Source organism: Mustela nigripes, chromosome 17, assembly GCF_022355385.1.
Source record: "Mustela nigripes isolate SB6536 chromosome 17, MUSNIG.SB6536, whole genome shotgun sequence".
Classification (NCBI taxonomy): Eukaryota; Metazoa; Chordata; class Mammalia; order Carnivora; family Mustelidae; genus Mustela; species Mustela nigripes.
The window spans coordinates 19,828,980-19,843,994 of NC_081573.1; the positions used below are offsets into that span (position 1 = coordinate 19,828,980).

A 15,015-nucleotide genomic window follows, 5' to 3' on the forward strand; every position below is an offset into this window, starting at 1 on the left:
ATCATAATGTAATGATGATGTGGAAAAGGTGGACTTTCCACTCTGTGGAAAAGGTGAAGGGACTTTGTGGATGATATAATTCAGGTCCTAAGTCAGTAGGTTATTTTGAGTTAATGAAAATGGAAAATTATCATGGAGGGGCCTGACTCACTCAAGTGAAAAGCCTTAAAAGAGGAACTGGACCTTCCTGGAGAGATGCTCTCCTGCTGGCCTTGCAGAGGCAAACGGACATGTTGTAAAGTGTGAGTGGAGATGAGTGGCTTCCAGGAGATAAAGGGCTTCTGCAGCCACAAGTAATTTGATTCTGTGACTGATTTATTGTTTGCCTCAGAATTGTGTACATTAGTTCATATAATTCTTTTACCAGTTCTGATTCTAGTATTATGTCTTCTTTTACATCCTTAAATGATGTATTTTTGCCCTAAGTCAGATTTTTCCAGGTGTTTCTTTTAAAAAGAACTAGCTTTAAAACACCAGCTCTTTCTGGGATTTGTCCTTTCTACTATTTCCCTAGTTGGTTGATTTCAGTTCTTTTAAATTTTAATCTTCCTAGTTTCCTGATTTGTTGATTCTAATTTCTTTTTCATGATGAAAAATTCCAAACTAGCTTTAAACCAGAGCAACTCAATCTTGTTTGGCCTGTATGCCCCCCAAAACTCATTTTGATGTAAATAAACCCTGTCGTTATAATTCCATCTGCAAATATTTGAATAGAGGCATACCTCATTTTATTGCACTTTGTTTGCAGATATTGCTTTTTTTTTTTTTTTTTTTTTTTTAAACAAATTGAAGGTTTGTGGCAAGCCTGCACTGAGAAATTCTTTTGGCACATTTTTTTCAACAGCATTTGCTCACTTTGTGTCTCTATGTCACATTTTGATAATTCTTGCAATATTAAACTTTTATTACAAATATTTTTTCAAGATTTTATTTATTTGAGAAAGCAGACATGAGTGGGGGGAGGGGCAGATGGAGAAGCACACCACCCAGGCACCCCCCACCCCCACCCCAGTGAACAGGGAGCCCAACACTGGACTCCATCCCAGGACCCTGGGATCATGACCCGAGCTGAAGGCAGACACTTAACTGACTGAGCCACCCAGTGGCTTTATTATTGTTGTTGTTGTTGTTTTTAAGATTTTATTTATTTATTTGACAGACAGAGATCACACATAGGCAGAGAGGCAGAGAGAGAGGAAGGGAAGCTGGCTCCCTGCTGAGCAGAGGGCCTGACTTGGGGCTTGAACCCAGGACCCTGGGATCATGACCTGAGCTGAAGGCAGATGCTTAACTGACTGAGCCACCCAGGAGCCTTATTATATTTTTTATGATGACCTGTGATCAGTGATTAAAACTTGCTGAAAGCTCAGATGTACATTGCTTTTTTTTTTAACATAATACTTTTGCACACTTAGGACTACAGTATGATGTAAATTTAACATTTACATGCATGAGGAAACTAACAAAATCATCTGACTTACTTTATTGCAATGTTTGCTTTATTGTGGTGGTCTGGAACCCAGTCTACAATATCTCCAAGGTACGCCTATATAAATTCTAAAACAGGAGGACTTTAAAAAAATAATAAGTCTATATCACACCTAAGAATGTGTAATAATTCTTCAATATCGTCACTGTTCAAAGGGTTTACTAGAGTAGAGCTGGGGGACAGGCCAGAGCCAAGTTCAAGATGCCATCCTCCCAGAATACTCCTTGCTGTAATGGTTTGGTTTTCAAACACTAAGAAATACATTTTATGTGGCACCTCAGTTCAATCATGCCTACACGTATGACGAACTACGACTGCACAAAACAATACTTAGTTCCCCATATGGGCTGTCCCCTTCCCCTTCTCCTTTCCCTTTCTTTCTCCCAGTCTTCTTATGTTGGCTGCAACCCACTACACTGATTTCACATTACACTATAGTTCTATTATTTGCACTTCAAAAACCATACTATAAAGCCAACTTCTGAGTATTAAATTAGCTGAAAAAGTCTGAGATGAGTTTTGATGCCACTTTTGAAAGAAGGGGCAGAGAAACAGCATTTCGTCTTCTGTGTGCCTGGTGTCACATGCCAAACCATTCCCTGTTCAGTTCATTCCCATCCTGAGCCTTTCATTTATCTGTACTGTTTGTAACTCTTCCTATGCTAGAGACCATTTCAGCTCAAGAGCTTAAGAGCTTTCTAAGAGTCAGCACGAAATATCTGAGACCCCACAGCCAGTTTCTTCTATTTGGATGTACACTGGTCTCTCTGTTTCTGCTTGGAATTTCAGTATCTGCTTTGAACAATGTAACAGTCAAATACACTTATGTACAAGCTCTTACCAAAATGTGGACTACCACCCATCTTCCTGAATTACTGAAGACTGAGAATTAATCATCAAATAGAAACAACTCCAAAGGTGAAAACAAATAGCATTTACCTCTTTGAGGATAAATTCTGCTGATAGCAGCCTTCTCTTTAGAAATACAAACTATAATCTGAGGTTCAAGTGAAACAAGTAATGAGCTATCAAACCAAATTCCATGAAAAAATAAACTCCTACGCCATTAGCAAGTCCAGCCAAGACCTTGGCCTATCTATCTTGAAGGACTAGCCTCCACGTAGCATGTATTTAATACACTTTAGGAACTGGTTCCTTGGTTTCTGACCTTCAAAGAAAGGAAAGACACTCATCTTGTGTACTTTAAAAGAGCTTTATTTAGTATATAATCTCCGTACAGTTCAGTACAACAAACTATAAAAGCTCTTTGTAAGATTTTACCCAGAGGATGTTAAATACAGAAAGTCAATTGCCAGTTGCCACAAGAAAGCAAGCCGCTCTCACCTTGAAAGTTTTTTCCAACAACAGATAAGCACTCTCTTCTGGGCCAAAAGGTTGTCATATATAAAGCATTTGGGAGCATATTAACCAAGATACATGATCTGAGAATGTTTTAATGTCTTCCTATTAATTCCAAGGTTTAAATGAAATTTTAAAAATGGAGTATTTCTATGTTAACTCAGGTAGGTTTTTGCCAAAGATTAACTAAAATTGGTACATCTTAGACAAAGTTCCCGTGGAATCAGAATACACATTTTTAGTTAATTGTGAAGAAAAGATGCAGACCAGAGGAAGTATCTACATCTGCCCTCGCCCTACCTCACACACGCGCACACATGCACGCACATCCACACACACACCCCTAGCTGACCTCACAAAGTTCAAGAAAATAATCTCTAAGTGGACAACAGATGGCCTAGATAACACCTAATTATGCTCCTGGCTCATATATCTGAAATGAATCCCTATTTCTTAAGTCTGTAATAAAAGACTAACTGAAACCTTTCAACTGTAGTAGAAACTCTATTAGCCACTGTGATCACTATCAGTCATTTAATGAAATCATTTAATGAAGTAAGTAGATTCAAGTAGGGAATCATAACTTTAAATGTATAATTGTCCATTCATTTGCTAATCTTCTGCTGCGAAGCCAAGGTCTTTCCTTTGCAATGAGGGTTCAATGGTTCCAGTTCTATGCTTGCATAAATCCTACTAGTAATATGATGGTACATTTTAATACCTCTGGTCAGTCTAGATATTTTTAAAGGTGGAGTGAGTAGTTCAACCTATGAAGCAATCAAAGCTCAGAAATTTTCTTGAATTTTATGTTTTTCCAGTATTTTAGAATTTTCTCAACCACGCCTAATTTATTTAAAAGCAATTTTTAGTAGCCACTCAACCTTTATCAAACCTGACCAAAGCATTCCAGTTAATGTTCACAGAAACCGCTTTTTGCAGCCCTATTTCCTAGGTTTGTGTTGAACTGTGTCCTCACAACCAAGAGAACTGGCACAGAGCAGTTGGCACGGGCACAGAGCACACAGGAGGGAGCCCGGGCAGGAGGGGACACAGGGAGCGGCCTGGTCAGTCAGCTCACAGGAGGGAGGGAGACTGCGGGGAATGTGGTGAGTCATGTAAGCAGAGGACTGTTAAGAGCACTTATTGTACTTCGAGGTTCTTCTGAATGCTAACTCTGAAGCAAAATCAAGTGGTTATTCTAACCATAAAAAAACCCAAAACCAGCCACAATTTGAGGCTATTACCAAATATGACCACAGCCACAGAGATCTGTGTGGTGGGGAGCAAAGGCCCCGGGTGGTGCGCTCTGGCTTGGTGGCAGGCCAGGAGTCAGTCACTCTTCCTCTTTCCTCCCGTGGACTCCAACAAGAAGGTCATAAAAGAGAAACTGATGAGCACGAAGAATGTTTAACATGATTTGTTGACAGACCTGGTCATCAGAAAAGAAAAATGCTCTACATGGTCACAGTGTCTTGTAAAGAGTGTATGCATGGATTCTGTCTTGCAAGACTTTGTTGTTGTTGTTGTTGTTGTTTTTTTTTGGCACTTTATATTTTTCACTGAAGACTCAACACTCAATGTCTTGGCAACAGTGGCACCTAAACTAGGAGAGAAAGACTCCTGTGTGCCATCAAGGCGGAGATGATCAGCATACAAATTTAAGTACATGTTTCTTATACTGAGGCTCCGTATACTCAAATGCTTAGACTAGTGCATCTAGAAATAGTTGAAATAAAATGTAAATCTATCAAGAAGGTAATAGAGGACTTGAAAAACAAAACTATGTGGTCTAACATGTACCTTACATGTGCTTCATTTCAACTAAGAGTAAGGCACTCGCTGAAGGATAAACTGACCCATGCTGTCAGCCACACCAGGCATGCATCATTACTGGCTTAATTACAGTTTTAGCACTGATTAAAGTGTTTTATTATTGTATTATCCTAAACTGCAGTGGTCTCCAACCTTATTACAGGATACAGGAAAGACATAATTCAGGAGTTTCAGCTGTATAATCTAGTAACCTAGCCAGTGTCAATTTTTTTTTTTTAATTTAAATAAGTTTTGATAAAAAAGCCGAGTATCCTGGAGTCCAACATGACAGTGTAATATTTCTTTTTGAATACTGTTTATTAAGTAGTAACTGAATGTGAAATAATTTGAACATGTGATATATCTATTTTGATGTCTAGGGTAATACACTTCCCTACAGCTGCAAGGAGAAACCTTTACATCATTTCCAACTGGCAAGAACAGGGGAGAAAGTTAATTTCATTAGCCATCTTGATTTAATTAAATGTGCAATATGCTTTTATCAGCAACTTTTACATGTCCCCCCTCATTAGAAATTAATTATAAAAGCAATTATCAAAAAATTTTTGAACAGGTATACATGATCCTCTTTGTTGTCTACAAATAAGCATGACTTAGAGGCACTTGGTTACCTTTTAGTAAGAAAAGGAATCACACTACCCAGGTCCTCACAGTAAGATTGGAGACCACAAATCAAACTGGTATGAAAATGCTCTCTGCCAAAAATATTGTATTAGTGAATTAGTAAGATAGAACATTTTAAAAATATTCAGACTTTGCAAGGTTCTAGGCTGTAAAAAATACAAAGTTTAAAAACAAAAAGTTTAGAAAATATTGCAAACCCAGTAAATTTAAATGAGTAAGAAATGAAGAAAAATTTTCTTACTTGCAGGATAGGCTAGACAGTATCAATAGATTTTAAAATAACACTAAACAGTAACAAAATCTGCATGGCTACATCACATTTCTGCTCCTTTCATGACTTACAATAAGGAATTTGTCACACTTTTCTATATCCAGCATTAAAACATGCACCCGCATGCACGTACACACGTACACACACACACACAACACATATACTGAAGTGCTAAACTTTACATTTCAGACAGTACACAACAAAAAGTTTTAGATATATACAAAGACCCAACATGATTTAAAAAAAAAAATTAAAAGCATGACAGTTGGAAAACATAAAATTTTTAGGTGAAATAGGACGATAAGGAGCTTTTTAAAAAGCCACCCACTGGCCTTCACTAGTGAAACAACACTAAAGAATTTAATTATGCATCCCCTTAATTCGATTCTACCCTGTCTGAAGTCAATTAACAGTATTTCAATCCTGAACAGCTTCTGGATTTCTACTATGATGTGTGGCTGTTCAGGCCACCGTGGCCCACTTAGTGTTCTCCCTAGCAATGAGATTCTAGACCACTCCTAGGAAGTTGAGAACGTTTAGGCTAAAGAACATTAATGAAACAAGATAAAAAAGACAGAAGCTTGTGTAAGTAACTTTCAAGGACGGTAATGCTTGTGTAAACATCTCTACAACTTACTCATATCACAGCTTTGTGGTACAGGCTACAGGCTACCTAACGACATATGAAATGTTACTGCTGAGTTTCATTAGGATGGACTTCACGTATCAAAAATAGAGGCGGAACAGAGAGCTTGGTTACTTGTTTCTCGATAGCTTGTAAACGTGGAATGTTTTGTTCTGAAACACTCTGGTGAAGTATGCTGTGTAGGACGGCAGGTTCCTCTTTATCTCTTCACAGAAGCGAGGGTGTCCTGCAAGTTTCAAATCAGGATCGTTCTCTCCTGGGCCATCCATCATCTAAAGCCAAAACAAAACCAAATACAATTTGGGGGCAAAAATCATATTTATAGGAGTCAAGAGAAGTAGGAGTAGGTGTCGGGTTTCTTTGAGAGTGATATGTTAGGTGAACGTAAATTCTATTATTTCAATGTCGGTGGCTACTGAAAGATCATCGGGTCCACCTCTTCCCCTTGGGAAGTATAAATCAAAGCTCAGGAGGGGAGCTGGGTATCACAGGATGATCACCTTTAACGGCAAAGCTAGAAGTAGAACCTGGATCTCCTTGTTCTTAGGAACGTACCACACTGTTGCTCTCACAAAAATGAAGTACAGAGAAGAATGACTATGACCAGAAGAAGTCCTCCAACTCATTAGATGGCCTAGTTGGAAAAAATTTATACACGGATCAAAATTTAAATGCAGGTCTTTGGTCTGTTATACTCTGAACTGAAGATCATTAGGGACAGTTACTTTCCTTGGGCAAATATTTGAATCTCACGTTCTCGTTCCTCCAGGTTTACTGAGGCGTAACTGGTGAATCAGACTGTGCACAGTTAAGGGACACAACCTGATGGTCTGATACACGTATTCATGGTGAGATGATCACCACAGTCAAGTTGAGGAACACATCGTGCTGGTCAAAGGACACACCGGCAGTTATTGGCCAACTGAGTCCCGCGCCTCTAACGTACAGCACAGGGACGACAGGTAAGAGCCCTAGAACCACACGCTTGAAACTTGCCATGAGAGTAGATCTCAGGTGTTCTGAATCTCCAATTCTGTACAATCAACTGTTTTTGTTTTTTTGAGATTTAGGCCAGGTATATCATTTTTTTCCCATTCACTTTTTTAAAGTATCTGTCAGCTTTTATACCAAATAGTTACAGCACACGTCACCTCTTAAAGGGAGGAAATCTTCTGCTTGTGCTAATCTGAGAGCTGGCATAGCTCCAAGAACATTTTCCTCAGGAGGAGGAGGGAGAGATAGTTTGCTCTGCTCTGGAGTGGAGGCTTGGCTACAGAAAGCCATCTTTGTGGCATTGTGCCCGTGGACAAAGGAGACAATGACAGGAGCAGCGGCTGGAATGGAGCCCTGCTGTCCCAGTCCCACGCACGTGCCAGCCAAAACGCTGCTTTGGAGCGTAGGTTTTTAAAAGGTTGAGGTTTTGGTTTTCATTTTAACAGCAAAGCCTTAAAGAATGGGCTTTCTGCAGAACCTCGGGTCACAAATCAGCTAAAGACAGAGCTGCTCTATTTGACAGGAGGTTGGAGCCTGAAGCCCCCTCATCTGTCCCCTCACCAGCCCTCACGGCCGTCACTGAAGTGCCAGAGCCTGGAGTCCCACAGGGCGCGGTGAAGCTGGGTACTCGGTTCATTACCTCGTTCTGTCATGTACAGAGGTGCGGATCGGACCTCCATCTCCAGAAGCCCCACCCAGGACAAGGGGACAGGCTTACATGCCCATTGGCGATGTCCAGCAGGTCCCGCAGCCGGCAGCCTCGCTGGTGCCTTCGTTCGTAGCAGATGCTGTCTTCCAGAATGACGTAGTCAGCGCCAAAGGACCTCAGGAGGGCATGCACGTCCTCTGGGGACCTCTTCGCATAAATCTGATAAACCTGCAAGACGAGACAAGAGGGGAACAGGAAGAAATACCACTCAACTGCCAGGAAGCTACTGGAGGGGGATCTGACGTGGCAGCGTCCCACAGGGGTTGAGTCGAAGACCCAGACACTCTTCCCACGCGGCACCTCACTCATCCGCAGGCCTGCGGTGTGGGCTTGCCGGAAGAACGCGGCCATTACTCAGCCTTGCGAGAAGGAAGGGTGCTGAATGCATCTGGATTTAAACACTCAAGCGACAGGGATCTAGAACGTGTCACTGGGAGTTACCGATCGCAGGTGCCAACTTGAAGGCTGCTTCCCGGAGGAAAGCACGCGGTGGAGTAAGACACGCTCTCTACCTTTAAAAAGATCTTTGGACGAGAGGGGCCACTGGACATGATGGCACGGGCTGGGGTAACTACGCCTGTAAGGAGCGCCGGCCTGCGGCCACCGCAGCTGGGGAGAAGGACCACCAGAGGTCCGGGGCCAGGCTGCTCCCTGCTTGAGCAGCAGGAGGCCCCACACTTCTCTCTCTTGTCCTTCCTGGAGCGAGAGCAACTTGCGGCACGCAGCGGCGGTTCAGCGGGAGCGCGTCCTTCCTGCTCATCACCAGCGTCACATCCCTCGTGCGAAGACACAGATGGCGTGCGCCCCGCGTTCTGCGACTTGGCATGGGAAGAGGCTAGGTGTCTTAAGTGTGTGAGAGGTAGGGCTGCTGACTCCCTTCCCACACACTGATTTCTAATGACATGTCTGTGACTGAGGAGACAGGGCGCCGAGGGCCAGGGAGCTGCACGGATGGGTGCTCCGCCCTGCTGGGGAGGGGTCTGCCTCTGCTGCCAACATTGCGGGGCCCTCCTTGCCAGAGTTCAGCAGCGGCCTCATGCTGACAGTGTTCCTGGGACTTGAAGGTCACAGCCGCAGAAGGGCACCAGGACCTTCAGGATGTCAGTTTTGTGAGAGAACAACCCTGGGTCCCCAGACACAGGTGGGGTCCTGGAGGTGGTGGCGTGCAGGAGCCCTGTGACGTGCCCCGGCTTCTCCGCCCCTCCCCTGAGGCCCAGCCACACAGGCCACTTCCCCACTGAACTCTGGGTCTGGGAGCCAGGGACCCTCCCTGCTTCCTCCAACTAACCTGGGGTGATCTCAAGCACTTGCACCAACTGAAAAATTCCCATTTTAGTAGGAGTCTAGGTTCAGATATTCTCATAAAATCCAGGGGATTTAGTAAAAATCATGAGCTTTTAGGCTAGCTAAATCTCAGGCAAAAATAAGACTTTTCAGCAAATTTTCAGCTACTAAGATAGAAGTGATGGATAAAAAAACATTAAAAAGTTGGAAGCCACCGCTGGGAAGACTGAGGGAAACAGGTGGCCTCCTGCAGCGCTGACTGGAACGTGACTGGTGCCGTCTGTCCAGACAGTGACTTAGGACCGTCTGTCTCACTCAGAGACGGACGCCCATGCTCTCCGCCCCGGTACGTCCACCTCTGAGAACCTGATGTGCAGAGCGATACGTATGCACGTTTACCATCAGGAACATTGTTTATAAAATTGCCAACGACAGGCAAACAACCCCAACTGTTAAATAAAATATGCTACATCTGCATAACACAATTTCTGTAGGTTTAAAAACAAGAAAGCTGTTAATATACTGATCTGGAATGAGGGTAAAATACAAGAACCAAAAAAACCAAGATGCTGTGTGTGACTTGTCCATAAAGGGGTGGGGGAAGCATATGAATATGGGGTGTGTGTGTGTATGTGTGTGTACACATTTGTATACGCATAAAATCCCCATGGAAAGATATACAACAAACCAGTAATACTATCGTCTCCTGTGAGAGGAGCCAGCCACTGGCGGAGGGCTGGGGTGTAGACTTTTCACCAAGAAGACTTTGGTTTATTCTGAAGTTTGAACTGTGCGGCCGTATTACCAATTAATGCGCGCGTGCGCGTGCACACACACACACACACAAAATGGTCCAAAAAATAAGTGACCAGGGTGCCCTCACTCCTTTTCCTTCCCTCTCTGAGTCAAGAGCTGAGAGCTTTGCTCTCAAATATTCTTTCTGGTACTTTGCAAGCTGTTTTTCTTCTGTGATTCCTCTAACCAAGAGGAACGTATCTGGATGCCTCTAGTGGACGTGGGGCAGGGCAAACCCTAGACTCCGGAGCTGCCATCCCCGGGGGCTTCAGGTCCTACTCGCCCTGAGCAGCTACAAGGGAAGAAAGGCCGCCAGGCCCTCACCGCTTTGGTCCGCTCCCTCAGGCTGTTGTCTTCGTAGTGCGGGTGGTTGGTCAAGGTCCTTCCGGTGCACAGCTTGACTCCTGCCAGCAGCTGCATGCTCCCAGCAAACACGGCCTTCCGGGGAGTGTTAGAGCTGGAAGATTTCAAGAGTCTGAATTAACCTCCTGGCTAAGATCTCCTCACAACAACGAACACAACATCACACTCCCAGAACCATGGGGCTGCTGCTTCAGAAATGGCTGAGACTTCAGGGAAAATGCAGGAGGCCCCCTGGCATTTGCGCTCAAACTGTTTTACGGAACTTCTCCTATCTGTTTTTGACAACAGTTGGGAGACTTCTCATTCACTGTTTTGCTGGCTTTACTCTTAAAACAAATGGTCTTAAGATGTGGCCATCTCCTGGCTGGAAATCTTCCAGGCTAAATCCCATAATCTTGTCCTGCTCTGGCCCGCGAGGGGCAGATTCTGACAAAAAAGAATTTAGAAGACTTCGTGTTTTGTATTAAACTTAACGAAAGGGCTGCCAAGAGTGAAACAAATCAGAAGGCCAGAAACTGCAGCTGACTGTAAGTCAATTCCAACTTGTTTTTGTTTAAGACCACAAAAAAGATCACAGATATTATGAAAAATTACTTTCCAGGAAAAAAAAAATAGAATTCATAAAAAGAAAAGAACACAGAGGATTCTGAAAAAGCTAGTAATTTATTACTCAATACGGGGATATGCACAATTTCTGATGTGGAAACACAAGTATTTCCTTAGTCCCAGATGAATGCCTAAGGAACGCGGGTGCTCTCACATTATTAAATCATGACCTCGCTCGCCATGTGCCACCGAGCTGCAGCTCTCGGCATCCCTGTGGGATGTGAGGGACAAGGGTGGAGACTGAAGGAAAAGACTCCCTGGCTACAGTAAGAGCATTTTTCCTTCCCCCCCGGAAACGAAGAATCTTAGTAGTTGATTTTAATTCCATATTTTTGGGAACCTGGGAGTCCCTTTGCAAATGAACAAGGTGTCAGTTTATTGTGAAGGACATGTGTGCCCTTCTACAGATCCTCCTCGACACGGCGTGTCCTCAGAGGCCCCCTGAGAACACCATGGGCCACATGTGTTCTTCCAGTGCTAAGAGGATCCTTGGTCTGCCAGGGAGAGTTAAAAGATGGAGAGTTTTGAGAAGGAGTCTAACTGAACTTACTAAAACTCAACATGCTCTGTAGAAAGGCCATCCTCCTCAGCATTTTTGGAGATCAGGGCAGAAACTTACTGTGGCGCTACGTTTCTAAGAGAGGCCACCATCAAATTCCCCTATGGCACAAGGATGGTCATGTACATCGGCATAATGCTAAGACTATGGTATGACTGTCATCCAGCAATGGCCTTAGGGTGCCTATGGGTAAGATACCCTACAGTTCAAGTCACAAATAATATACTTGAAGACCTCAGGATCCTTTTTCTAACAATGACACTCTCAGTCAGCTGGATTTCAAGGAGCTTTCTCAATGATGACACAACTCACACCAGAGCCTAAGGTGTGGATTCTGAGAGAAAACAGTTTCCAGTGCGGTTGGCCGTGCTGGGTAGGTTGTGAGCATTCTAACTAGCAGACCCGGGTGAGCTCAAGAGCAAACGGATATTTACTCTGTCCTTTGAACTGGCAATTTACAGGGAATTCTTGACATCTGCCCCATGGAGTCAGGGGGACACGAGGGTTTCAATGACAACACGTGAAGGTGTAGTGCTCCTTAGCGGGAAGTTTTACAAATACTTAATTTAACTCAATGGGCACTTCCTAAACACTTGGTCTGGGCCGCCCTCATCAGCGCATGCCAGAACTGCCAAGGAGAGTTAGCGCGGGCAAATACTAATTCAAGAAAATGTCAACGTTTTCCCTTCTCCCACCCACAGTCTTTCGTTTTGTATGCTCCTAACTGGCTTAAATGATTCCACCACAATAAATAATGCGATAATGCCACATACTAAATAATGCCCCAAAGTGGCTGTCTTTGGGGCTCACTGGCCTGAACAGATGTAGACTGCCGGAAGGAGTGAAGCCTGGTCTCCCCGTCTGGCGGAGCATGCGGTAGCGGTGAAAGCTAACCGTGGCTGCGCTATCCTGGTTTCTACGGTCTATCTGCCTAGAGGGTCCCTCGCTGGCCTTTCTGCGCAAGTGATAAACCAGGCGGCTGAGCTGAGAGCAGCCATTCAGATCTTCAGACTGCCTTCGCATCCCCATTTTGGATTAGAACAGGAGTCCCCATCAGGGCGATGCACAGAGCTGTTTCTAGCATTTACCTGTTTTATAACTGCGGCGGACATGGATGACTACTGTCTATTCATGGCTCAAGACCAAGGTCTCATCTTCCTCCCTGACTCTGATCATACTACTTGGATGACTCACACAGTTCACAAAGTTTTCAAATGTCCAGAGTCCTGAACTGCTTGCTGGGGAGTCACAAAGTTATTCTTTATTCAGTCAAACCATAGCACTGATAGCCTACTGTGTGCTGGGCTCACTAGTGGGGCGCCTGGGTGGCTCAGTGGGTTAAAGCCTCTGCCTTTGCCTCAGGTCATGATCCCAGGATCCTGGGATCGAGCCCCGCATCGGGCTCTCTGCTCAGCAGGGAGCCTGCTTCCTCCTCTCTCTCTCTGCCTGCCTCTCTGCCTACTTGTGATCTCTGTCTGTCAAATAAATAAATAAAATCTTAAAAAAAAAAAAAGGCAGCTCACTAGCTAATAAGCAAGCAGAGCCTGACGCAGCTCCCACTATGGGCAAGCACTTCCAAATAAAGAAGGGTTAGTCTGGCATGTATTTACTAGTGCTTTCTGTGGGCCTTTAGCTATCCTGGAAACAAGACACACCAGACAAGGTCCAACCATGGCAAATCTTGCCTCTCTCCTCTGGGAGCTCTAAGAGCACCTGAGTGTCCCCTCCCCCACAGCGGGTGCAGACCCTGGGAGAGCTGGGTGATGGGTCCCATGGCTGCTGAGAGGCCTTGAGGGAAAAATGAAATAAGCTGTACTCATTTGCGATGTGTTTTAATGTTTGGCCTCATTCAAAGAGTCAGAAAGTTTAAAAGTAATGTGATCTGTTTCAACTGTTGGTTCAACAATCTTCTGGATTGTTACCAGTCTTTCCCTAAGGTCCTTGGTTTCATTTTAAAGTAGCAAAATACAAGTATCCTAATGCCTATAAAATGAACCAGAAAGAATACTTCTTTGAAAACTACTGACTTCCAAGCATAGCAGAGATGATGTTTATTCGCTTTCTTCTGCTGACTTCGTTTTATATGCTAGCCCCGTGCTAAATCTGGGACATTTCACTGCTACTTTAAATATTTAAGTTTACCCGTAAAGCAAATGCAAAGTAAAACAAACAAGCTAAGTGGAACAAAATGAAAAAAAATCACACATTTTCTGAACTTTAAGAAAACCCTAGATACACTATGTTTTATATTTTCTGTGGTAAACTTAGCAGGCAAAGGGGAAAGGCATCCTTTGTCCTTAACTTAAAATATGCAGTATGGCAGGTGTAATGCTGGCCAGTCTTCCTTCTCAGATACTTCCGCTCACACGGTCTGTGGTCTGTGTCTAAAATAGCTAATGTGCTTTTAACCACTGAATGACACTTCTCTATTATAGAAAAACAAAGCAATTTTTGCCAATGTTTGAACAAATGATGTATAAAATGAAAAGATAATTTGTTTTTATAGCTCTCTGCCAAGCTCTATAGCAGGCTGCCCAACCTGCAAACAATTTATTCTGTAAGAAATGTCACTAAATAATGACAAGGACTCACAGGTCAAACGGATTTACATTACATAATTTAAATGTCATTCCAGGAAGACCTGATGGCATTTCGAACAAATAATCTCATTTATTTTTGAAGCTCTAAGCTTCAACAAGTTAATTACTGTTGAACTAATGGGTAAACTGAGCATTATAATATAATGTGTGAACATTTGCTTTATCTACACTTCAAAAATTTATAGAATTATGCAAATACCACAAAATGATTCATTAAATATAAAAGAGGCTTATAGGCATTTAAGGTCTGAACTTAACCTTCATCATATTTAAAATATCCGGTAATTCCTTCTGTTTTGATAAAATGCTAAGGAAGTTTGGGCCATTTTCTTTGTCCTATTGAGAAAATATCGTATATGTGGGCTTCATCACTGAAGAGGCTGCTGCTAGTGAAAAATCTTCTAAAGCAAAAAAAAAAAAAAAAAAAAAAAAAAAAATCTTCTAAAGCCCTATAGTTAAAATGTCACATCTCAAAATATTCAAATCTGTTAGAAGTGTCTTAATTGCACAACGTCAGAGAAGAATTTCAGGAACCAAGTCTGAAACATTCAGAGGTCACAAAGGAACGAGGTATGAAGCCTGCCGTTGTGGAGTTTGGCCCCATGTGCTTCTTAGTCACACAGAAAGCCCAACAAGGCTCCGGGCTCACTGAAAGTGATACCAGAACGTGAAAAAAACAAAAACAAAAACAAACCCTCAAAATACCAAAAACCCAACATACCAGGTTTTTAGTCTTTGTATTTTGGAAACATCAGCAAAAAGGAGTTAATATGAACATGGGCAATCAAATCTGGGGGGAGCAACAGGCGACCTGCCAGGGAAGGTTCTGGGGCTGGCTGAGACAACATATCCTCACTGATTAACGAGGCACTGGATCTCAAAGT

General features: G+C 43.1%; 1 protein-coding gene across 2 annotated transcripts in view; it reads right to left on the reverse strand.

Annotated features, from left to right (window-relative positions):
- Window positions 1-2,683: 2,683 nt before the first annotated feature.
- Window positions 2,684-15,015, reverse strand: part of DPY19L3 (dpy-19 like C-mannosyltransferase 3) — a 70,275-nt gene continuing 57,943 nt past the window's right edge. For both annotated transcript variants that reach the window (XM_059381347.1, XM_059381348.1), the window contains 3 exons: window positions 10,328-10,460; window positions 7,934-8,092; window positions 2,684-6,494 (listed from right to left, as the gene is read on the reverse strand). In XM_059381347.1, the coding sequence (XP_059237330.1) occupies window positions 6,333-6,494; window positions 7,934-8,092; window positions 10,328-10,460 (454 nt within the window). In that variant the 3' untranslated portion in view covers window positions 2,684-6,332. The remainder of the gene's footprint in view (window positions 6,495-7,933; window positions 8,093-10,327; window positions 10,461-15,015) is intronic.